General features: G+C 43.1%; 1 protein-coding gene across 5 annotated transcripts in view; it reads left to right on the forward strand.

Moving 5' to 3' along the window:
* FBXW2 (F-box and WD repeat domain containing 2) overlaps positions 1-21,151 on the forward strand; it is a 29,936-nt gene that overhangs the window by 6,384 nt on the left and 2,401 nt on the right. For 4 of the 5 annotated variants that reach the window (XM_069575268.1, XM_069575269.1, XM_069575270.1 and 1 more), the window contains exons 4-7: positions 9,861-10,055; positions 12,021-12,154; positions 16,313-16,399; positions 17,017-17,186. In XM_069575268.1, coding sequence (XP_069431369.1) covers positions 9,861-10,055; positions 12,021-12,154; positions 16,313-16,399; positions 17,017-17,186 — 586 coding nt within the window. Of the gene's footprint in view, positions 1-9,860; positions 10,056-12,020; positions 12,155-16,312; positions 16,400-17,016; positions 17,187-19,193; positions 20,125-21,151 lie in introns of those variants that run through there. The other variant, XM_069575267.1, reaches the window with a different exon arrangement.

The raw sequence follows: 21,151 nt of genomic DNA on the forward strand, positions 1-21,151 counted from the left end.
GCATTTTTCTATGCTTTTTTTCCATATACAGTCCCTCATGTTGGTCTTTTTTTTAGCAGCAGTAATTTTGGGGGAAAAAAACTGTAGAAAAGTTACTGTCTGGTCCTAGCAAATAATTCATTTTGAAAGAATTATGAAACCTCTCTGTGTTTGTTTCCTTGTATTTAAAATATGCAAAGGGAGCTATTTCTCTTGCTCTAAGATCTTGTGGTTCTGAGAAGAATTTAGAAGAGTTTGGGCATGGGAATGGAAATAGTTGGATATTTTAAAACTCCGCAAGCAGGCCTTCCTTGGTCGCTCAGTGGTAAAGAGTTCGCCTGCCAATGCAGGAGGTGTGGGTTTGATCTCTGAGTCAAGAAGATCCCCTGGAGAAGGGAATGGCAACCCGCTCCAGTGTTCTTGCCTGGGAAATCCTACGAACAGAGGAGTCTGGCAGGCTGTGGTCCGTTGGGTTGTGAAAGAGTCAGACACAACTTAGCGACTAAACAGCAATAACAACAAGTAGTTAAGTAACTTTTTATTATAAACGTAATGATTAAAGTTAGAATTATGTGCATCTTCCAATTATAATGGGCATGTGTTTCCACATGGGATTATATAGTTGGTGCCCATGTTTCAGGCAGTACATGTTGATGGGTGTTGCGTATAATGACTAAGCGAAGTTTAGAATGGCTCAAGGTTCTGGACCATCTTATCAGTGATCACAGTGCTGTTCTCTTCCATCATGTATGACATACAGTATGGGGCTTCCCAGGTGGTGCAGTGGGAAAGAAGCCGCCTGCCAATGCAGGAGACACAAGTTGATCCCTGGGTTAGGCAGATTCCTGGAGTAGGAAGTGGCAACCCACTCCAGTATTCCTGCTTGGAAAATCCCATGGACAGAGGAGCCTGACGGGCTGCCATCTGCGGGATCACAAAGAATCAGACCCGACTGAGCGCAGCACAGGGACATTCTGTGTGTTTCTTCCTCCAGAATGATTTCTGACAAACACTTGAGTGTTACGCAAACCACACAGCTGTCGTGTGCTGTTTCTGTGTGTAAGTATGTCGTCATTCAGCCATTTCCATACTAGTGTGTATTCAGGGTGTTCCTGTTTTTATGGATAGTGTTGTCTGCGTTATTGTTTCCCTTTGGATTATTCATTTGAGGCAGAAGCCTCAGAGCAGAGTCACTAGATCCCGAAGCTTGAATGCCTTTATAGCCCCTCTTAGTGTCCTTTCCAGATGCATTGAGTTGATGCTGTGCCCACAGCCAAGTCTAAGGTGAACCTGCCTCTCCCTCAGAATCCCACCACACTCAGTTTAATATTTTTAAGAGAGGTATGGTTTCTGAAGACTGTTTTAAAATTGAATTTCTTTATTCATTGAGGATGTCCATTTTCTTATGTGGTGACATTCTCTGAAATGCTCAACACTGTCAGTTTTATAAAATAAACATTTAAGATATTTCATGGTTTTGCTTGTCATCATGAGATTACTCCATGCTCATATTATTTTCCCTGTCCTATTAAAAGCCTGATTATTGGAACAGCATCATCTGTTCTTCTGTGCTTTGATGTGCTTTGCCACCTGTGGTGATGACTTTCAGCATTCTTTTTGCCTCATAATCACTGGCAGGTTTTTGTTTCTCTTTTAAGATTAAGATGCCATATTGCCTTTAAACTTGCCGCTTACTCACACTTGGATCAATACTGGCAGTTGACTCATTTTCAGAACTAGCTCCAGCTTTTTTTTTTTTTTTAATGTCTTGTTAAAGTTCACTTTTGAAATTCAATAAAACCTCAGTTACTTGGCCCAGAGGTGAATGGAATACATTCACTGAATTCCCTAATCACCTGGGAGGTTAATATCTACAGATGACTGTGGACGCAACCCTGCATTTTATGATTATTCTCCAGGTGAGTCTGTATGCTATCTTATTTTTAGTATGATTAAATTCACGGGCTTTGCTTATGGAAAAGTATGCTGTTGAAAACGATTCAAAGCATTTGTTTAAAGCAGCATTCCTGAGACTGTTACTAGCAAGAAATATTTTTCATAGAATTAAATGTGTTCGTATCACCTTGTCACTTAAGAGCTTGTCTTTTGACTGTTGTTCAATTGGGAAATTCTGAATTTGGCAGTAAATTTAGTGACTCAGATTAGCCCTTAAGCAAGCAGTGGAACAGTATTACCGAAAGGATTAATAATGCTAACATTAGCATGGTATAGATTGTGTGGTTGTATAAGACTGCACGTCAGTTCAGAATTTCAGAAATTCTGCTCATTTCTGAAATGGTAAGAAAGGAACCTATTGTGCTTTGTGCTGTTCAGTAGATATTTATTTCTAAAATGCCTACTGTGCGACAGGCAGCGCAAGCATGCGTAGCTGAATTAGAATTGTTCTTTCCTCAAAGAATGTACATGCTGTGATCAGGAAGGTAACCTGATTGAGTGAAAGAAAGTCTCTGTGTGAACGGTGACTAATAAGGAAACACTGACATGGGGAGCTGCTGCTCTACTGTAGTAGATAATTCTCGTGTGGAATTCAGACTCAGAATTGTCAGATCTGACTTTTCAGGAGTCTAGGTTTTTGTGAAATAGCCTCATTTTTTACAAAAAAGTATTATTCAAATTTTTAAAATATTGTGGTTGGATCATATTCAACCTATAAATGGCTATATTGTGATCTCTGCCTTACAGGCAGGGAAATGAGACAAACAAGAGCAATAAAGGAGATATGATCAGATGATGTATTTAACTAGTTTTGTTGTGGGGAATATTTCACGTTATGTACAGATGTCAAATCGTTACATTATACACCTAGGATTAATACAGTGTTGTCTGTCAGTTATATCGTAATTAAAAGAGAGACCAACCAAAAAAATGATGTGGTTGGACTGTATGAGGAAAATAAAATTATGTGGTTGTTCAAAAGAAGGGATGGTTTCTTCATTTGAGAAAGCAGAGTAGTGTTTATGTTGGGTCTTGAAGAATGTATACATTTTGGAGATTTGATATACACAGTCAGGGTTTTCCAGTAAGAGGAGAAGCATTCTAAAGGCATGGAAAGGTCCAAGCATGGCGGAGGAGAATACCAAAATCTTGGAATATGATCAGGGACTCTAAGACTCTTAGAATGTGATCTGAAGAAATAGGTTTGGGCTGGAATGCCGTGAACATGTATTTGGACAGTTTTCTGTGAACTCTGAATGATTTTTGAGCAGAAAGTCAGGTTCACAGCCTTCCACTTCAAAGAAACTATGTTTCTTGTTTCTGTCAGACTTGGGTCCTCTTTTTACAAGATTTTACAATATCCCCCTATCATGAATTAAAAGTCATGGAAGCAGCTTATCTATACATACCCATTTTAGAAATCAATGTAACAGCCAAAGTCTGACCTAGAGGAGCAATTAGAGAACTGTGATTTACAGTAACATTGAAGACATGCTCAACCGCGGCCGTTCCAGAAGGTGGTAAGGAGGTGTCTGCACCGCATCATGTACTGTCATTGTGAGCATGGGAGCTGTGACTATAGAGGGTTGCATTTGTGTCACAGATACCATCCACGACTTTATCTTTTCAAATGAGGAAAAGCTCTTAGCAGAGTCCCCAGGAAAGGACATCTTTCCTCAGTTTATCTGATGGTTATACTCACAGAAAATTAAGCACACAGTTAACCCTCTCGTTTGCTTTGTAAAACAGCAAAAATTGGGCTCAGGCAACTAAGAGTAAGCCTTACACTTAGGAATGCCCGGCAGGACCTTCGAGATGCCATGCAGAGCACGGGCAACTCTCTCTGTGCCCTGCAGACGCTACCGTGTGTCCAGCGTCCCTGGGGTCTGCCAAGCGGAGGCCAGTGATGTCCTCGCTGTGACAGTGAAGCCACCCTGCCGTTTCTAAAGTGTTCCCCCAGAAGATATTAACTCTTCTGATACCTTTTAACAGATCTCGAGCTTCCAAATTAAACTACTAGTCTGTTGCAGTTCAGATGAGTTTAAATAGGTCTAGATACAGGATACTAAGGGTAGAGATTTTTGAAAGTAGCAGTTGAATGGAAGAGCAGCTATTGAAACAGAAATGACAGGATTTGGCAGTGAATTGGGTATATGGCAAGGAATAGGGATATTTCAAAGATGACCAAAGTCTTCTAGCTGCGTGTATGAATGCGAAGGTAGCACTAGTGAAAGAATAGAAACTGAGGACAAAGTCAAGAGGATGGATGGAGTTCAGTGTGGGATGAACTGAATCTGGTTGGATGTGAAGTGGAGATTCCCGTAATATCTGCAAATGCAGGGTAAGAGCTTTCGAGAGTGCTCACGGCTAGAGAGAATGATTTAGGAGTTAGTCACATCATAACTGTGGCTGCAGGTGAAATTTTAAAAGGAGATGGAGAGAGGAGAAAGAATGCACAGTGTAGGGTGGATTGGGGAGAGGCAAAGAGACAGAAGGGTAATAGGGTTTTAAAAGGAGAATCAAAGTTGCCTGTCTTAAAGAGGCACTGCTGCTGCTGCTAAGTCACTTCGGTCGTGTCCGACTCTGTGCGACCCCATAGACGGCAGCCCACCACGCTCCGCCGTCCCTGGGATTCTCCAGGCAAGAATACTGGAGTGGGTTGCCATTTCCTTCTCTAGTGCATGAAAGTGAAAAGTGAAAGTGAAGTCACTCAGTCGTGTCTGACTCTTGGCAACCCCATGGACCACAGCCTACCAGGCTCCTCCATCCATGGGATTTTCCAGGCAAGAGTACTGGAGTGGGGTGCCATCGCCTTCTCCGAAAGAGGCACTAGTAAATGTTTATTCAGTTGGTTAACAGAGTCAAATGACTCAGGTGGTTTGAGAGCTGAGATCTGATTCTACCGGTTAAATATTTAAACTTAGCTTGATAAGATAGTTTACCCTGTTTGCATTGCAGCTCATTTTTCTGCTCACCTCTGTTGAATTACCCGTGTCTGTAATTATTGTTTTCCCCCTGTTCTCTGAATTGAGAGGGCTTTTCCCCCCTTTCATGTAATGAAAAATAGTCTACATTCAGTTATTTCATTTTCCTCTCTACACAGTGTCATTGATGACCTCTTTGAAAACATGTTGGGTTGGTCAGCACAGCAAATGAGAGTCTATGAAGAAGGTTGACGCAAAGCAAGAGAGGGTGGAATAATGGCTCCTACAGGCTTAGCAGTTGAAGTTAGGCATATGCCTTGTAAAACGGAGTGCAGCCCAGCCTGATTGTTCTCTGATGTTTATTATGGTGTGAAATTGAACGGCCTAATGTTTTCCTCTATAACATTGGATAATCTCCTCCCCCTCCTTTTTTTTTAACAAATTGTGGGAAAATAGAAGATTTACCATTTTAACCATTTTAAATGCACGGTTCAGTGCCATTAAGTACCTTCTTGTTGTTGCACAGACATCGCCACCGTCAGTCTCCAGAACTCTCTGCATCTTCTCAAAGTGAAATCATATTCATTAATCACTGACACCTCTCTCCTCCCACAGCCCCAGGCAACCACCATGCTACTTTCTCTGAATGTGAGCGCTCTAGGTACCTCTTGGGTGGACTCTGAGCAGCATTTGCTCTTTTGTGACCGACTTTATGTCGCTTAGCATGATGTCTCTGTGGTTCCTCCGTGTGGTTGCCTGTGTCAGAGTTTCCTTCCTTTTTGAGGCTGAATAGTAACCCTTTGACGGATAGGCCACGTTTGGTGTGTCCTCCGTCCTGGTTTACAAGTGGCCTTCCTGCTTCCGGCTTTGCTCCCCTTCCCGTCTCTTCCGGTGATGCTGCCACGGAGGTCTTTCAGAAATGCAGATGAGGTCCTGGTTGAGCGCCCTCCCTACGCAGTTCGCCATCCTGACCTTTCCCACGACTTCCCAGTCACACTGAACTGTTGTCAGGGTGTTTGAGGCAGTGCCTTTTGACAAGCATTGCCAGTAATTCCTACATAGTTTTCACTAATAGAATGGGTTCAAGGAGTTCTTTATGAATCGACCCTAATGCGTGTTCACGTATGTTTCTGTAATAAATAGAGGTATTTAATAGGTACTTAAATAGTTACATTCCCGGGATTGGTAAACCACAAACCACAGGGGCCAGAGCCAGCAGAGTGGGGTAATTGCCCCAGAGACTGTGGCTCAAGAAGACTAATACATTTTACTGTCCAATCTTTTACAGAAAAAGTTTGGCTGAGCTCTGGCGTATACTGTTGATATTTTATTTTATTTTTTGGGGAGAGAGTGCTGATCACTTTATTCATCCTTTAGATTTCAACTTGTTAATATTGAAAAAAAATTTTAATTTTGTAGAGTATTTATTCTTATTTATTTATTTTTGATGGTGCCATGTGGCATGTGAGGTCTTAGTTCCCTGACCAGTGATTAACCCGTGCCACTGGCATTGGGAGCTTGGAGTCTTAACCACTGGACCACCAGGGAAGTCCCAAGTTTGGGTATTTTTTAAGCCATGAAATTCCTTCTTCAAACAGTCCTACACCAAGGCCTGGCTTCACCGCAAATCAGAGTGTGTAGTGTGGAGGTGAGCGTGCCATCTCCTAGGACGTGTTTGTGGAAGCCCTTGACGCTGAGGAGCGCAGCCGTGAACCCAGCGGAACCTCATCTGGGGTGCTGTCTCCTTTCGTCCCCTCCTCGGATTTGCTGTGGGCTTTTGTGCTGCCCACCACTTTACTGAGTTGTTACTGCTTGTTTAGCCTTTCTGTCTTCCTTGGAAGACCAAGCATCATAAGAGCAGGATCCCTGCCTGCCGGGGTCCAGCCCCGGTGGATCCAGGGTAATTTGAAGCGGAGACGGCATGGCATCTTAGAAAGAATTATTTAACTAGAAATATAAGAGAGATTAGGAAGAAATAGTATAGTGGGGAATTTAGTGGAGAAAGAGGCTGAATAACTTGGTTTACGTGGAAAACCATAAAGTTCCAGACTAGGAACTTGCACCGTCTGCGTTGGGTATTGGGGGTGCCTCGCCTTGGGCTCCCTCTCTCACGGATCTTAGAAGCTGGGGCAAGTAAGTAGACATGGCGAGCCTCCCCGCTCCAGATGGGAATTCAGCCAGAAAAGGAGAGGAGAACAGACCACACGGGGAAAACCAGAACAGTGACTGACCCATCCTCTGTTGTTGCAAAGGCTTTTTATACCTTTTTTTTTGTACATAGAGATCAATGGGTAATATAAAATTAGGCAGCGTCAGCAGCTCTGACTCTTATTGAGACCAGGCTCTCTCTCTGCATACCTAGTTGTGTACACAAGTCTTACGTGATTTACATCATCTTCTGGCCAGAAGGCCAATTAACATTTTACAGCCCTTTCCTGATAAGGGTTTGTCAACCAGAAGACTTATTTGCCTTAACAGTGTTGTTCTTCCCAAAGTCTGGTGCCACTCTCAGAAAGCACTGAATAAAATTACATTGTTACATAGCAAAGACACAATAATTTATAATGATGAAAGAAGTACAGTGATTTATAACAAAGAGAAAAGTAATTAGCTCAAAAGTCTAGTGTTGCTAACATCAAAACTACTATATTCCTATTTCTGCATTCCAATTACATTGATTAATATCCTCCCAGGTGCCTAAAAGATAAAGGATATGGAAGCCTGGCAGCAGTCAAACTCTTCACCAAACTAACTCTTAGCTCTAAAAGGCTCTGTATCTTTAAGATGTTTTGAGCTTTGTGCCGCTCACGGTTGGGGGCTGTAAACAATCCACGAATTTGAGCTGAAACGTTCTTTTCATATGCAGGAGAGTGTTAACTGGAGCTCTGAATTAACTCTTTACAGAGAAAAGGTGGTAATGTCAGAAGAGTATAGTATAGCAGACGGTAAACAGACAGGTTTTGGCTTCGGGGTAGATGCTGAGGAAAACCCAGGGGGAACCCCTGAAGCCTGGCTCGCCTTGCCCCTCAGGCCTCTCCGCATGGCCTTGTCATGGTGGGGTCTCCCGTGCCGGCCCCCGGCACCCGCCTGGCACGAAAGTTCTCTGAAACGGGTTGGATGAGTGAAGACGACTCTGTGAAACACTGGCCGTAAATCAGAGCCGAGCTCAGCTAGGGCCAGACGTGTTTTCTCTCCCTGCTTCAGCTTCCTAGAAATAGAGCCACAAAATGTTGACTCTGCCAAAAATCTGAGAGGACCTTAACGGTTATCTGGACCTGTGCTGTCCATTGTGGTAGCCACTCACCACACCTGAGATACGGCTAGCTCAAACTGAGATGTGAAACAGGAAATGCTTGCTGGATTTTGAAGACTTAGAATGTGAATCATTTCATTAATAAATTTCTATATTGATTACGTTAGCGGATAATTTTTTTGGCTTACTGAGTTTAAAATTATTTCCCCTTTTTTGTACTTCTTAAAGTAAATATTAGAAAAATTTTCATTGCATATGTGGCTTGCCTTATCTTTCTATCGGATAGGATTGTTCTTAGCTCATTGGTGCTCATTGCATTGCCAGTAAGTTCACCTGGCAAGTTTTCCTGATTATTGGCTCTTGCCTTAGATGTTCTGAGTTAGAATCTCTGAAGATAAGCCCTAGCATGTATGTCTTGATAAAGCTCTCCAGTTGATTCTGATGCCTCATATGCCATTGAGAACCACTAGCCAAGTCTCACCTTTCATTTTCTAGAAAGGAAACTGAATCCCTAATTAGTACAGTGACAACAAATAGAGCCTTCATTCGAGTAGGCTCTCAGATGGATTTCCCAGGCCGAAATTTCTGCTCTGCTCTTTCATAACTGATAGATATTTTTCCGTTGTCTCAAACAGTGGCTCTTGATCAGTCCTTAAAGGTGGAATTGTGGCTGGCTTTATTTAGTCATTTAAGCTTTTGGAAAACTGATCAGTTGGTGCTTTCCCAAGATACCATGTCCTTATTACAGGAATTAAATTTATGTATCTTCAAAATGACTTTCTCTTTGTTAATTCTTAATATTTTATAAAGATAAATTGTGAAACATGAATTAATCATTAGGATTTTAAATGTGATTTCCCCAGTGGCTCAGTGGTAAAGAATCTGCAGTGCAGGAGACATGGGTTCGATCCCTGGGTCTGCAAAGTCCCCTGGAGGAGGAAATGGCAACCCACTCCAGTATTCTTGCCTGGGAAATGCCATGGACAGAGGAGCCTGGTGGGCTACAGTCCATGGGGCCACAAAGAGTTAGACATGACTTGGTTACTAAGCAGTAGTGTTGTGAATTGTTACGCAATTTTCATCAGAGGCAGAAGTAAAACCTGCCTTTTATTTTGCATAATCTTAAGAGACTTTACAAACTCTTTGCTGAATTGTTGTGAATGTCTGGGAATAGTTTATGTCTTGTTTTCTTTGAAGCTCCTTCACACATTTTGGGATGGCTCAAGAAATTAGCAGTTAGCCTTTATAGAAGTTAACCAGTGATCGATCGGGGCTTGTCTTTGACTTGCCTTAGAGTGGAACATGTTCCAGCCTACAGCTTTACTATTTCAGCGTTCTTTGTTTGTTCAGAGTTGTTGGATAATGGACAGGCAGGCAAGTGTATACATGCAGTGATAGGTAATTCCCATCGTTTTAAGCTTAAGTCAGAGAGAGCTTATGATAGCCAGAGATTTAGGGAAGTTTATAAGTGGATGCACCAAGGGATGCGCCAGTCTAACATGGCTCTATAACCTGGAACATTTAGGGAAAAGGAGTAAACCAAGGCTTGGAGTCGGTCCCAGGGCTGCTAGCACTGTTTTGGCGACGCAAAACAGGCTATGTTCCTCTCTCTGCTTTGGTTTTCCCTAGCTATAAAGTGGGAGTGCTGGAGGAAGTTAAGGTTCTCCTTTAAGGATGCCATCTTTGGGGACTGGTGTTACTTCCTTAGTGTTTGTCTTCTTATTAACCTCCCTGTTTTTCTCTTGAAGGGTCAGATGACTTGTCTGCAAAACTGTGGGATGTGAGCACAGGGCAATGTGTTTATGGCATCCAGACCCACACTTGTGCTGCGGTGAAATTTGATGAGCAGAAGCTTGTGACAGGCTCCTTTGACAACACTGTGGCCTGCTGGGAGTGGAGTTCCGGAGCCAGGACCCAGCACTTCCGGGGGCACACGGGGGCGGGTGGGTCGCCTTTCTTCAAGGCTTTCCACAGTTACTTTAACCACATTGCTTAAAGCCAGGGGCCAAGAATGTGATCCCTCTTTTGTTTTGGGTTGTGTTTTTTTTTAATTTAATCAGTCATTCCCCGTACATTTTCAGTCAGTACAGTTAATCCCTTTATTCAGGTTATTCTTACAATTTTACCTTGAATTTTGCTTTCCTTGGCCCATTTTTTAACTAGTAATGCCTTTATACCCTTAGGCTAGGAGAGGCAGTTCTTCTTTTCTTCTGTCTCATTTATTTCCTGTTTGCATAGTCGGTCCCCTTTGTTTTGATCAAATTCCATACCTCCAAATTGAGTAAATGTAAATTTAGTCCACTTTATTTGTAGAATTAGGACTGGAAATCCTTAGCAGTGACTACACAGATTACATCAAATTGGAGCTTGGTTGATGTTAATCTCACTGCTGAGAGACAAGATGAAAAGGAGATAGCTGCATATTTCCTGATGAGGTTGCAGCAGCCTTGGTCTGTAAGCTGGTCATCTGAATGAAGCCTTTTGACCAGAGCGTCTCCTCTGGCATATCGTATCCTGGAGCGTTGTGTAGAAATTGTGTGACCGCGTTCCCTTCTCCTCCCCCGCCCCCCATTACCCGCTGCATTCGCCTCTGAGAGTCACAGTCTGTGCTCTTGAGCATCACATTTACGAGCGCCTTCCTGGACACCCTGAACAGGTTGAGTTTTTCTGCTGTAGGCTTCCAGTAACCTGTGTAACACCCGTCATCCAAGTGAGTATGGTAACTGGTTCCCCACCAACCTGTCATTTCTGGAAGGGCAGGGATCCCACCTGTCTTATTCACCCTTAGGTCCTGAATTCCTTGCATGGTGCTCAGTAATTCTTTAAAGTAAATTTAGCTGTTCTGTGGCAAAAAGAAAAGCACCGAAACCCCCCGAATCTGCACCCCCATTTTGTGTGTCGTCCTGTATATGTCTCTTCAGGCTGCTGCCTCTTGTTTGTAGTAGTTACTATTGGGAGATACATGATTTAATGTGGAGCTTACGTATCCAGCTGAGTGCAGTATTCCACATTGTCAAGGGTCGCACCTGTTCCAGGTGATTTTACACCTGCTCAGCTTAGAGAGCCCTGTTCTAAAAAATTTCCTCCTTACTGTTCCCAAGACATTGCTGTGGCTTCTCCTAACTCCGTGCCTTTGCTGTTCCCTCTACCTGCAGTATTCTCTTTCTTTTCTTGATAAACTCTACTCATCCTTCAGGGCCCACCTCCAATATCGCCTCCTCCCTGAAGTCCTCCCTGATAGCCCTGGGCAGAGTTAGTCATTCTCCTTGGTGTTTCCCTAGCAAGAGGTAAACGTTTACTATTTTTTTGGACTTCCTTCTCCATCCCTCACTTAGTCAGAGTTCCTTAAAGAAAAGAGCAGTGTCTTCATCTCTGGGTCCCTGGTGTCCCTTTAGAGTTGACAGGTATTTGAAAACAAGTACTTGTTATACTCAGGCACTGTTTTAGGTGCCAGGGATATAGGTCTGAAGAAAATCAGATGGTTTGAGAGAATGGCTCAGTCTGAACTTAAGACCTTTGCTTTGTTTTTCTCATTACACTGCCTTTTCCTGAGTGTGAATACTCTTGACATTTTATCTTACTGCAATAAATAGTACAAATCTCAGTAGGTCCACCTGTTTTTCTTCTCCATCCTGAGAAGAAATGCCAGGATCTCCTACACTTGTTTGACTCTGAAGCTAGCACAAATATGAGAGACTTAGGATAATAAGCTATAATAAGAATTTTGAAATGGGTATTTTTTTTTTTTTTTTAGGAAAAAAATGCTAGTTGAGAAAGCACCCTTCTTACAGTAGTTCTGGTTAAGAAATTACATAATTGGGCAGCTAGGAAGAATAAGTGTTACTGACTCTTATACATGACCCGCAGGCAAAGGCGTGTGTTAACTTGGTGTGTGTTGTGTATACTAGTGTTCAGTGTCGACTACAATGACGAGCTGGACATCTTGGTGAGTGGCTCTGCAGACTTCACTGTGAAGGTGTGGGCTCTGTCTGCTGGGACCTGCCTGAACACGCTCACCGGGCACACAGAGTGGGTCACCAAGGTAAGAAGACTCGCTGATGCTGACATCGCTCTTGCCGAGGGTGGGGAAGCTGGGGGCGGGTTGGAGGATGGCAGACACTGACTCGTAAGTGGCAGATGAGTCATAAGATGGAACAGATGCAACCCCAAGGCATGATGGCGTACAGCAGTGACCAGCATGTGAAAGACGCTCGGTAAGTTAGTGAACGAGCGGCTGTGGACATGGGAGGATGCTCGCAGCATATTAGGTGGACAGAGTGGGTGAGTAAAACAGGTTATATGAAAAGCTACGTAGAGTATGATGATAGTTTCTGAATGTGTTTTTGCACCGAAATGTTGAAGGTGATTATTTCTTGTGAAGTTGTGAGTACCTTTTTCCCTTTAGGATAAGCACGTTTCTTTTTAAATCAGAAAAGCAATTTTCATTTTGAAAAAGAAAGCTCTTGCTGGAAGTGGAACAGAGAGAGATGTGCAAGCTCTCTGAAACACCACTGTGCTGGTCTCTAGCCACTTTTCTTCAGCGTGTAATGGGAAGTTGCAGCCAGAGCAGCAGCAGGAGAAAAGGCATCCGTGTGGGAAAGGAAGAGGCAGAACTCTCCGGATTTGGGAATGCATGATAATACTTTGGTGACGGCATCAGAAATCTGGTAGAACTAAAACATGTAACATTGCAAGATATAAAATCTGTATACAAAATCTGTTGCATTTCTGTACACTAATAAAGAACTATCAGAAAAAGAAGTAAAGAAAAAACAGTCCCATGTACAGTTGCATCAAAAAGAATGAAATACCCTGGGAATAAATTTAATCAGTATATAACGGAAAGACCTGTGTATTGAAAACCATGAGACATTAATGAAGGAAACTGAAGTAGACAAATAAATGGAGAGTTGCTTCATGCTCACAGATTTGAACAATCAAATGTCCATACTTTCCAAAGCAACCTATAGATTCAGTGCAGTCTGCATCAAAGTTCCAATGGTATGTTTCAAGGAAATTAGACAAATAGTCCTAAAATTCATATGCAACCATGAAAAAAAAAAAAAAAACCCTTGAAAAGGCACAGAGCTGCAGGCATCACAAACTGTGTGACAAAGATACAGTAATTAAAGCAATGTGATGTCAGCAGAACAGACACTGAGATCAATGGAACAGAATTAAGAGCCCAGAAATAAACCCTTGTGTCCATGGTCAATCCATTTATGACAAAGGAGCCAAGAATATATGATGGAGAACGGACAGTCTCTTCCATAAATTTTGTTGGGAAAACTGAAAAGCCACATCAAAAGAATGAAACTGAACCACTGTTTTAAACGGTACATAGAAATTAACTCAAAATTGATTAAAGACTTAACACCTGAAATCAAAACTAGAAGAAAACATAGTGAACATCTTGACATAGGTTTTGGCTGTGATTTTTTGAATCTGGCAACAAAAGCAAGAATAAAGCAAGCATCATACTAAAAAGCTTCTGCACAGCAAAATAAGCCATCAACAAAATTAAGAGGCAACCTACTGAATGGGAGAAAATATTTACAAATCATAGGTCATGGGCTAATATCCAAAATATGTAAATCATACAACTTAAGAGCAAAAAACCAAACAGTCTAATTAAAAAATGGGCAGAAGATCTGAACAGACATTTTCCCAAAGATGGATAGATAAATGAAAGCAGCGACTTACAAGTAAATGAAAAGATGTTCAACATAGTCATCAGGATGATGCAAATGTGAATCGGAACCAAAATGAGATACCACCTCATACTGGTTGGAATGGCTGTTACCAAAAAGACAAGAAATAGCACATTGTTGGTGAGGTTGTGGAGAAAAAAGGAACTTTGTTCACTTTTAGGGGAATGTAAATTGGTGCAGCCACTGTGAAAAATTCATGAGAAACAGAACTTCCACGTGACCCAGCAATTCCCCTTCTGGGTATCTATCCAAAGAAATTGGAAAACTCAGAAAGATGCATGCGTGCCCATGTTCATTGCAGTATTATCTGTAATAGTCCAGATGCAGAACCAACCAGAGTGTTCATTGATGGATGGATGGATGTGTATATTGAAATGTTATGTAGCCATAAAAAGTGAAATCTTACGATTTATGATAATGTGGATGGACCTCAAGGACATTACGCTGAGTGAAATAAGTCAAAGAAAGGCAAATACCGTACAGTCTCTTAAAAGTGAACTGTACGGAAGAAGGGGGAAGCCAAGTTCATAGATACAGAGAACAGATTGGTGGCTGTCAGAAGCAGAGGGTGGAATGTGGTGAGTGGGAGACATGGGTAAACTGGTTTTTGCTTTTTTAATGTGAAGAAAGAGCAGGAGGGAGGGAGGAAGAAGGAGAAAATCTTACAAGAAGTGAAACAAAAATTTACAGCATCTTTTAAAGAATATTGTGATATCTTCTAGTTTTAAAGAGTTGCTGTGAATATCAAAAGCCATGTTAATGGAAATGCCACGGAGAGACACTGTTCTTGAGCCTATCATGCTGTTCTTTGAGGGGCTGTATATATCAGTGAGCAAAGTAGACCCAGGCCTAACACGAGTGTTAGTCTAGTAGGGGAAATAGTTATTAGTCTATAATTTCACAAATAAACACATAATCACAAATTGGGAGGAAGAGTGTAGTGTTCTCCGAGAAAGTCTAGGAAGGTGTCTGGTTTAGTTTGATTGAGGGAAAGCTTTTAGAAAAGGTGCCAAATATGAAGAATGAATTGGAGGTAGCTGTGTAAAGAGCAGAGGAGTGTTTCAGAGGGTGCAGTGTGTGAGAGGCCCTGGGGTGGGAAAGAACCCAGAACTTTTGATAACCTGATGCCCTGGAAGACGAGCGGAGCTGAGCTGCAGTTGGGGGAGGTGTGGGAGCAGGGGCGTCTGGTGTGCTTTACTAGACCCTATTAAGGGTTTTGTATGATTCTGAGTGTAGTAGCAAGCAATCGATGAGTTCTGAGCAAGAGTCTGGTGTGATTGATGTTTTAAGAAGATAATTGCTGAGTGAAAAAATGAATTCGAGTGGGGCACTAATGGGGCACAAGTGGATGCTCGGTGGCCAGTTAGAGACCCCTGGCTTGGACTTGGGTGGTGCCAGGGAGAGAGAAGGGCACATGCGGAGGCTGTCTTTGAGGCAAAGCCAGCTGAGCTTACGGGGACAAAGGAAGATGGCTAGTGGCTTTTAGACCGGGTGGGGCGGGTGACTGTGTGGGGAGACCAGTAATAGCACCGAACTGCACACTGGAAAATGGTTGCGATTCTACATCTTATGTTCTGTGTATTTTACCACAGTTAAAAACTGGAAAGAAAACCTGTACTGGGCACATTCAGTTTTAAGTAGAAAAGTTACATAAGGCAATTTAGTGTTAGTTAAAGAACAGTGGATTTGGGGCTAGGACCTGGCTATAAGGTCTTAGACAAGCGACTCTTCCCTTCAGGGCCAGAGTCTCATCGTCTGCTCATGTTCTTGTGAACATTGATTGAGGTGATGGGGCAGCTCCCCACAAGTTTCATTTGTATCTGCAACCCAGGCTTCTGAGGGAGTGAGCCTGGCCTCCCTTCTCACCTGATGCTGATTTAATGCTAAAATAACCAGAACCTAGTGTTTACAGATTATCCCAAGTGCTCATGGAATTTTAGCTTCTATTAGACTTATTTTCATTTTTTATTTCATTTTCAGTGCGATTATCTGAGATAATAGGTGCCCCAACTTCTGTTTTTAAAGATGAGGAAACAGGTGAAGAATTTAGATGGTCCCGCCCAAGGTTGCAGAGTCAGCATATGACAGATTCTGGTCGCAAGTAGAGTGTCTTTTCTCTTTATGACGCATGTACTTATGAAAACAGGTCATTTGTACCTATTAATGTGTATGGATTTTTTTATTTCCTATTCTTTATCATTTTATGACCTCACATCTTATGATTTAAAAAATCAGTCCTAATGTTTGCTTCCAGACCAAAGCTGAGAGTAAATGCTGCCAATATTAGACACTTTTGGATCCTGCTGGTAGCCTAGAGAATCTGCTTATAATAAAACTCTTAGTAAGGGTTAACTTGAGTTCTAGTTAACGTAGAGTTATAGATTACCCACATACCATATCATTTCGAGCTCTTTTTCATATTTTACTTAAAAGGGATGTATATAGTACTAAAAGTGTCTTTCTATAACATGGATGTGTATTATTTCTAGGTGGTCTTGCAGAAGTGCAAAGTCAGGTCTCTCTTGCACAGCCCTGGAGACTACATCCTCTTAAGTGCAGACAAATATGAGATCAAGGTGAGGTTTTTTTCCTCGATTAATTTGCTTCATGAACGAGTGTGGCACAGGGAAACATTTCAAGGGAGGCAGGGAAGTCTTCGGTCTAAGCCCTCCTAGACCCGTTGGAAAGAGAATGGATTCGTTTTCTCTGTGTTCTAGGCAGTTTCTAACTCTGATTTATAAATGAAGGGGGAAAATCCACAGAAATTTATCTTCACTGCGTGCTTACCATTTTCTTAAGACATAGATCTCCTGCCCTCCTCCATTCTTAGATCTGCAGTATGAAAACATAAATATTTATTAGTATAATAATAAAAGCAATTTGCAAAAAGTTTACATAGCACTCTGACATATATTTTTGTTGTATCTTCTAAAATGTTCCATATGGTAGGCACTATCTATCTTCATGGCAGGAACTCGGGTTTAGAAGAGGTTGAATATTTTACCCAAGATTACACAACACATAGGTGCCAAATAAGAATTTGAACCCCCCTGCCTCAGCTGTAAAGCCTGTGGTGTTTCCAGTTCACTTCACTTTATTTCTGACTTAAGCAAACACAAGCCACATTGTTTAAAAACAGGTTTTTCTCTGGTGATGTGACCTATCATCTTTCCTAATTTTCTTTTATCTGTAGATTTGGCCAATTGGGAGAGAAATTAACTGTAAGTGCTTAAAGACGTTGTCTGTCTCTGAGGATAGAAGTATCTGCCTGCAGCCAAGACTCCATTTCGACGGCAAATACATCGTCTGTAGCTCGGCGCTGGGCCTCTATCAGTGGGACTTTGCCAGTTACGATATTCTCAGGTAATACTTCCTGGGCCCTTACCGTTAGTAGGCTGTTGCAGTTTAATAATAAAGACAAAACAGTATTTGGAGAAACTAGTTAATAACGTGCTTTGGGGAAATGTTTACTCACATCAGCTGTGAATGATTCTGTGCTGAAAATCTCACACAAAAATATTTTAAAGGCAGTAATTAAGTTAGATCGAGTTATGTGTTAGACTGTAGAGACTCAGCTTCTAGTCCCTCTTCTTAGGTGCTGTAAGGCAGGAATTAAGTTAGAACGAGTTACGTGTTAGACTGTAGAGACTCAGCTTCTAGTCCCTCTTGTTAGGTGCTGTGTGCTCAGTCGCATCTGACTCTTGAGACCCCATGGACCGTAGCCCACCGGGCTCCTCTGTCTGTGGAATTCTCCAGGCAGGAATTCTGAAGTGGGCTGCCATTTCCTTCTCCGAGGGATCTTCCCCACCCAGGGGTCAAACCCTCGGCCCTTGAGTCTTCTGCACAGGCGGGTGGATTTTCGCCACTGCACCACCAGACAAGCCCAGTCCCGCTTCTTAACTCAGAGCTAACTTCCGCTTTCCCAATGTCTGGATTCTCCTGCCAGGTTTTCTGGAAAATGAAGAGTTTAGATGAAGAGGTCTTTCAGATTTCCTCTAGTTGTAATATGTTTAGTTCTTCGTCCTGGTCATTTTGAAACTGTGCATTGAGGAATCAAGTGACCTTCTGTTGACTAATAGAAAGACAGAGGTGCTTAGAGAATGTCACAGCCTGTGGGCTTTCTCTCCAATGGAATAGAGGCCTAGAGACAGCTTTGTGATTCACTGCATGCCATAGACCCCTCTTGGAGATGGCGGTATATGGTAGCATATTGGAGGCTGGCGGAAGCCAGTGCTGTGTGGTAATCAAGAGAACTTACTTCGGTGATAAATAAACCTTGCTTTAAGACCTAGGTCTCTAAGTTTCTTAACCTCTCTGTGCCTCATTTGCCTCACCTGTAGAGATTAAATTAATTGCCTCTAATGAGGATCAGTCCTAAATGAAATCAGTCCTGAATATTCATTGGAAGGACTGATGCTGAAGCTCAAGCTCCAGTACTTTGGCCACATGATGGAAAGAGCTGGGAAAGATTGAAGGCAGGAGGAGAAGGGGATGACAGAGGAGGAGATGGTTGGATGGCATCACTGACTCGATGGACATGAGTTTGAGCAAACTCCAGAAGTTGATGATGGACAGGGAGGCCTGGCGTGCTACAGTTCATGGGGTCACAAAGAGCTGAACACGGCTGAGCGACTGAACTGAGTGAGGATCTAGCTCGGGACCTGACAGTCTGTGTTATTGATACGTCTGAGAAGCCCTACATAAAGAAAGCTGTTGTACTTTGTTTAACCTACTGTACCTCACACACGTTGGCATGGTGCCCTTGCTTGGAGGAGTGCCTATTGGCAGCTCCCAGAATTCGTGTTCCATAGCATGCTTCCCTGGTGGCTCAGACGGTAAGGCGTCTGCCCGCAATGCGGGAGACCCGGGTTCAATTCCTGGGTCAGGAAGATCCCCTGGATAAGGAAATGGCAATCCACTCCAGCCTTCTTGCCTGGAAAAATCCCATGGACAGAGGGGCCTGATAGGCTATATATAGTCCATGGGGTCGCAAAGAGTCGGACACAACTGAGCAACTTCACTCACTCACTCGGCGTGCTTCAGAAAGGACTGCCTGGAGACAAAAATTGAACAGTTGGTCTTCATTGTTTTTATGTGTGACTGTTTAGAGGTCAGCTCGAATGGGATCTGATCCTGCCAGCCAGCAGCTGACCACCCGTCTTTGGTCGTAAAGTTACAGCCTCATTATTGTCTTCCTGGAGTCAGACAGACACTACTTTTTTTTTTTTTTTTTTTTTCAGATCTACATTTCTAACCAGTTAGAATTCCAAGCTATCAGAATAATTTCTAGAAATAATTGATAATTGCACACTGACAAAACAGACTGGAACAAATCCTAGAAAATATTAGTGCAAGCTCTTCATTTTACAGGTTGGGGAACTGAAGCTGAGAGAGGTTAGGGGCCTGGCCGAACATCCCACAACTCACCCTAGCCCAGCCCCCACCCACCCCTCCATCCGTCCGTCCATCCATGGCTGGATCATCCAGCAGACAGCAGCAAGCCAGAGAGAAGGAACTTTTGAAAGAACTTGATTGTTTGCAACGTAAGAAATTCAAGTACAGTTGGCCATGGGTTTTGCACCCACAGATGGAAAATTTTTTTAAATTTTCAGAAAGTTCCCAAAAGCAGAATTTTGAATTTGCCATGCATCAGCAACTGTTTTCATAGTATTTACATTGCATCAGGTGCAAGTAACCTAGAGGTGATTTGAAATATCTGCAAGGATGTGTCTAGGTCATATGCAGATACCGCACCATTACGCCCGAAGGACGTGAGCAGCCATGCATTCTGGTATCTGAGAGGGCTGCGCAGCCAGTCCCCCCCCAGAGAGCGACTGTAGTCACCATGGGAAAGTCAGATCTTTGATAGCTTACTAATGTTTTTGTTTGAATTAAAGTTTGGAAGAGAGTCGTGCTGAGGCAGGGTGGAAGAAAGGGGTCGTGATCTTTTTCATGCTTAGAGGCTAGAAAGGTTTCATTTGATCCTGCACCTGCTTTTCTCCTGTAAGAATGGCAGGTGGAGTCCAGATTCCAGATGAAGGTTCTGTTGGCTTTTGCTGTTTGGATATACCAGCTGTAACCAATAAACCTGCACAGTTGCTTGCTGCTTGCAAGTGCTAAGTTCAGGTTTTTTTCTTTTGAAAAAGGGGATATTTTATCTCTTACTCCCCCCCTCTTCCTCACATGAATAAAGCAACCTTTCTTCATGGGGTTAAACAATTCTGTGACTGTGGCCTCAGTTGCCAGTACTGGGTTGTGTTCCTTAAGCTTCGATGCTAATTAAAAAGACACAAAGCGCCAGCAGCAGCGTGTTGCTCCACAGATAAGATGCGATGCGTTCTGCTGAGTGAGGCTACCTCAGTGCAGCAGGCAGGGCGCAGGCGGCGCAGCAGGGATGTCTGTCTGCAGTTCTAAAGTAATCAAAGTGCAAGGTGCTATGAGCCTGTCAAGACCTGTGTTCAGTCCTGCAGCAGGTTTGTGCTTGAGTCGTTGAAGTCAGTTCAGAGCTTCCCTAGTAGCTCAGCTGGCAAAGAATCTGCCTGCAATGCAGGAGACTCTGGTTCAGTTTCCTAGGTCGAGAAGATCCCCTGGAGAAGGGATAGGCTACTCACTACAGTATTCTTGGGCTTCCCTTGTGGCTCAGCTGATAAAGAATCCACCTGCAATGTGGGAAACCTGGGTTTGATCCCTGGGTTGGGAAGACGGCTATCCACTCTGGTATTCTGGCCTAGAGAATTCCATGGACTGTATAGTCCATGGGGTCACAAAGGAGTCCAACACAACTGAGTAACTTTGACTTTTATCCTCCCAGCCTCAAGTCTTATCCCCTAGCCATTCAGTTTTCCAAGCTCCTGGTCTTTTTCTGCTTTGTCAGTGATGTGGGACTTGAGACTCTCCCGGTGTCCCCAGCCCTCTTTGACTCTGTCTTGTAGGAATTTGTATTTTCCCGTACTCCCTGCACCACTGCTCTAGGCATTAGCAGATACTTACTTACCTAAGCTGTGTGTTAGGCGCTGTGATGCACCCTGGGAACCAGCAGAAGTACTTACCAAGCTTGCAGACATGTTGAACCAGGAAAGGCTGACATTAAACAGCTGACTGCATGCAGATGTTTTAGTGGTTGGGAGAAGAGCAACATGGAATGGGGTACACTGAGACCCTGCCTAGTTTGAGAAGTAAAGGAAAGCTTCTCTGAGGAGGAGGGTCAGGCCACGCTGTTAAGGGTGGGGAGATGCACCTAGCTAAGTGCTGGGGGTGCAAGTGTGCGGTGAGGAACGTGGTAGGCCGAGCGTGCAGTCTGCTGAAAGGCCCAGAGCTCACCGGAGCCC

Source organism: Ovis canadensis, chromosome 2, assembly GCF_042477335.2.
Source record: "Ovis canadensis isolate MfBH-ARS-UI-01 breed Bighorn chromosome 2, ARS-UI_OviCan_v2, whole genome shotgun sequence".
Lineage (NCBI taxonomy): Eukaryota > Metazoa > Chordata > Mammalia > Artiodactyla > Bovidae > Ovis > Ovis canadensis.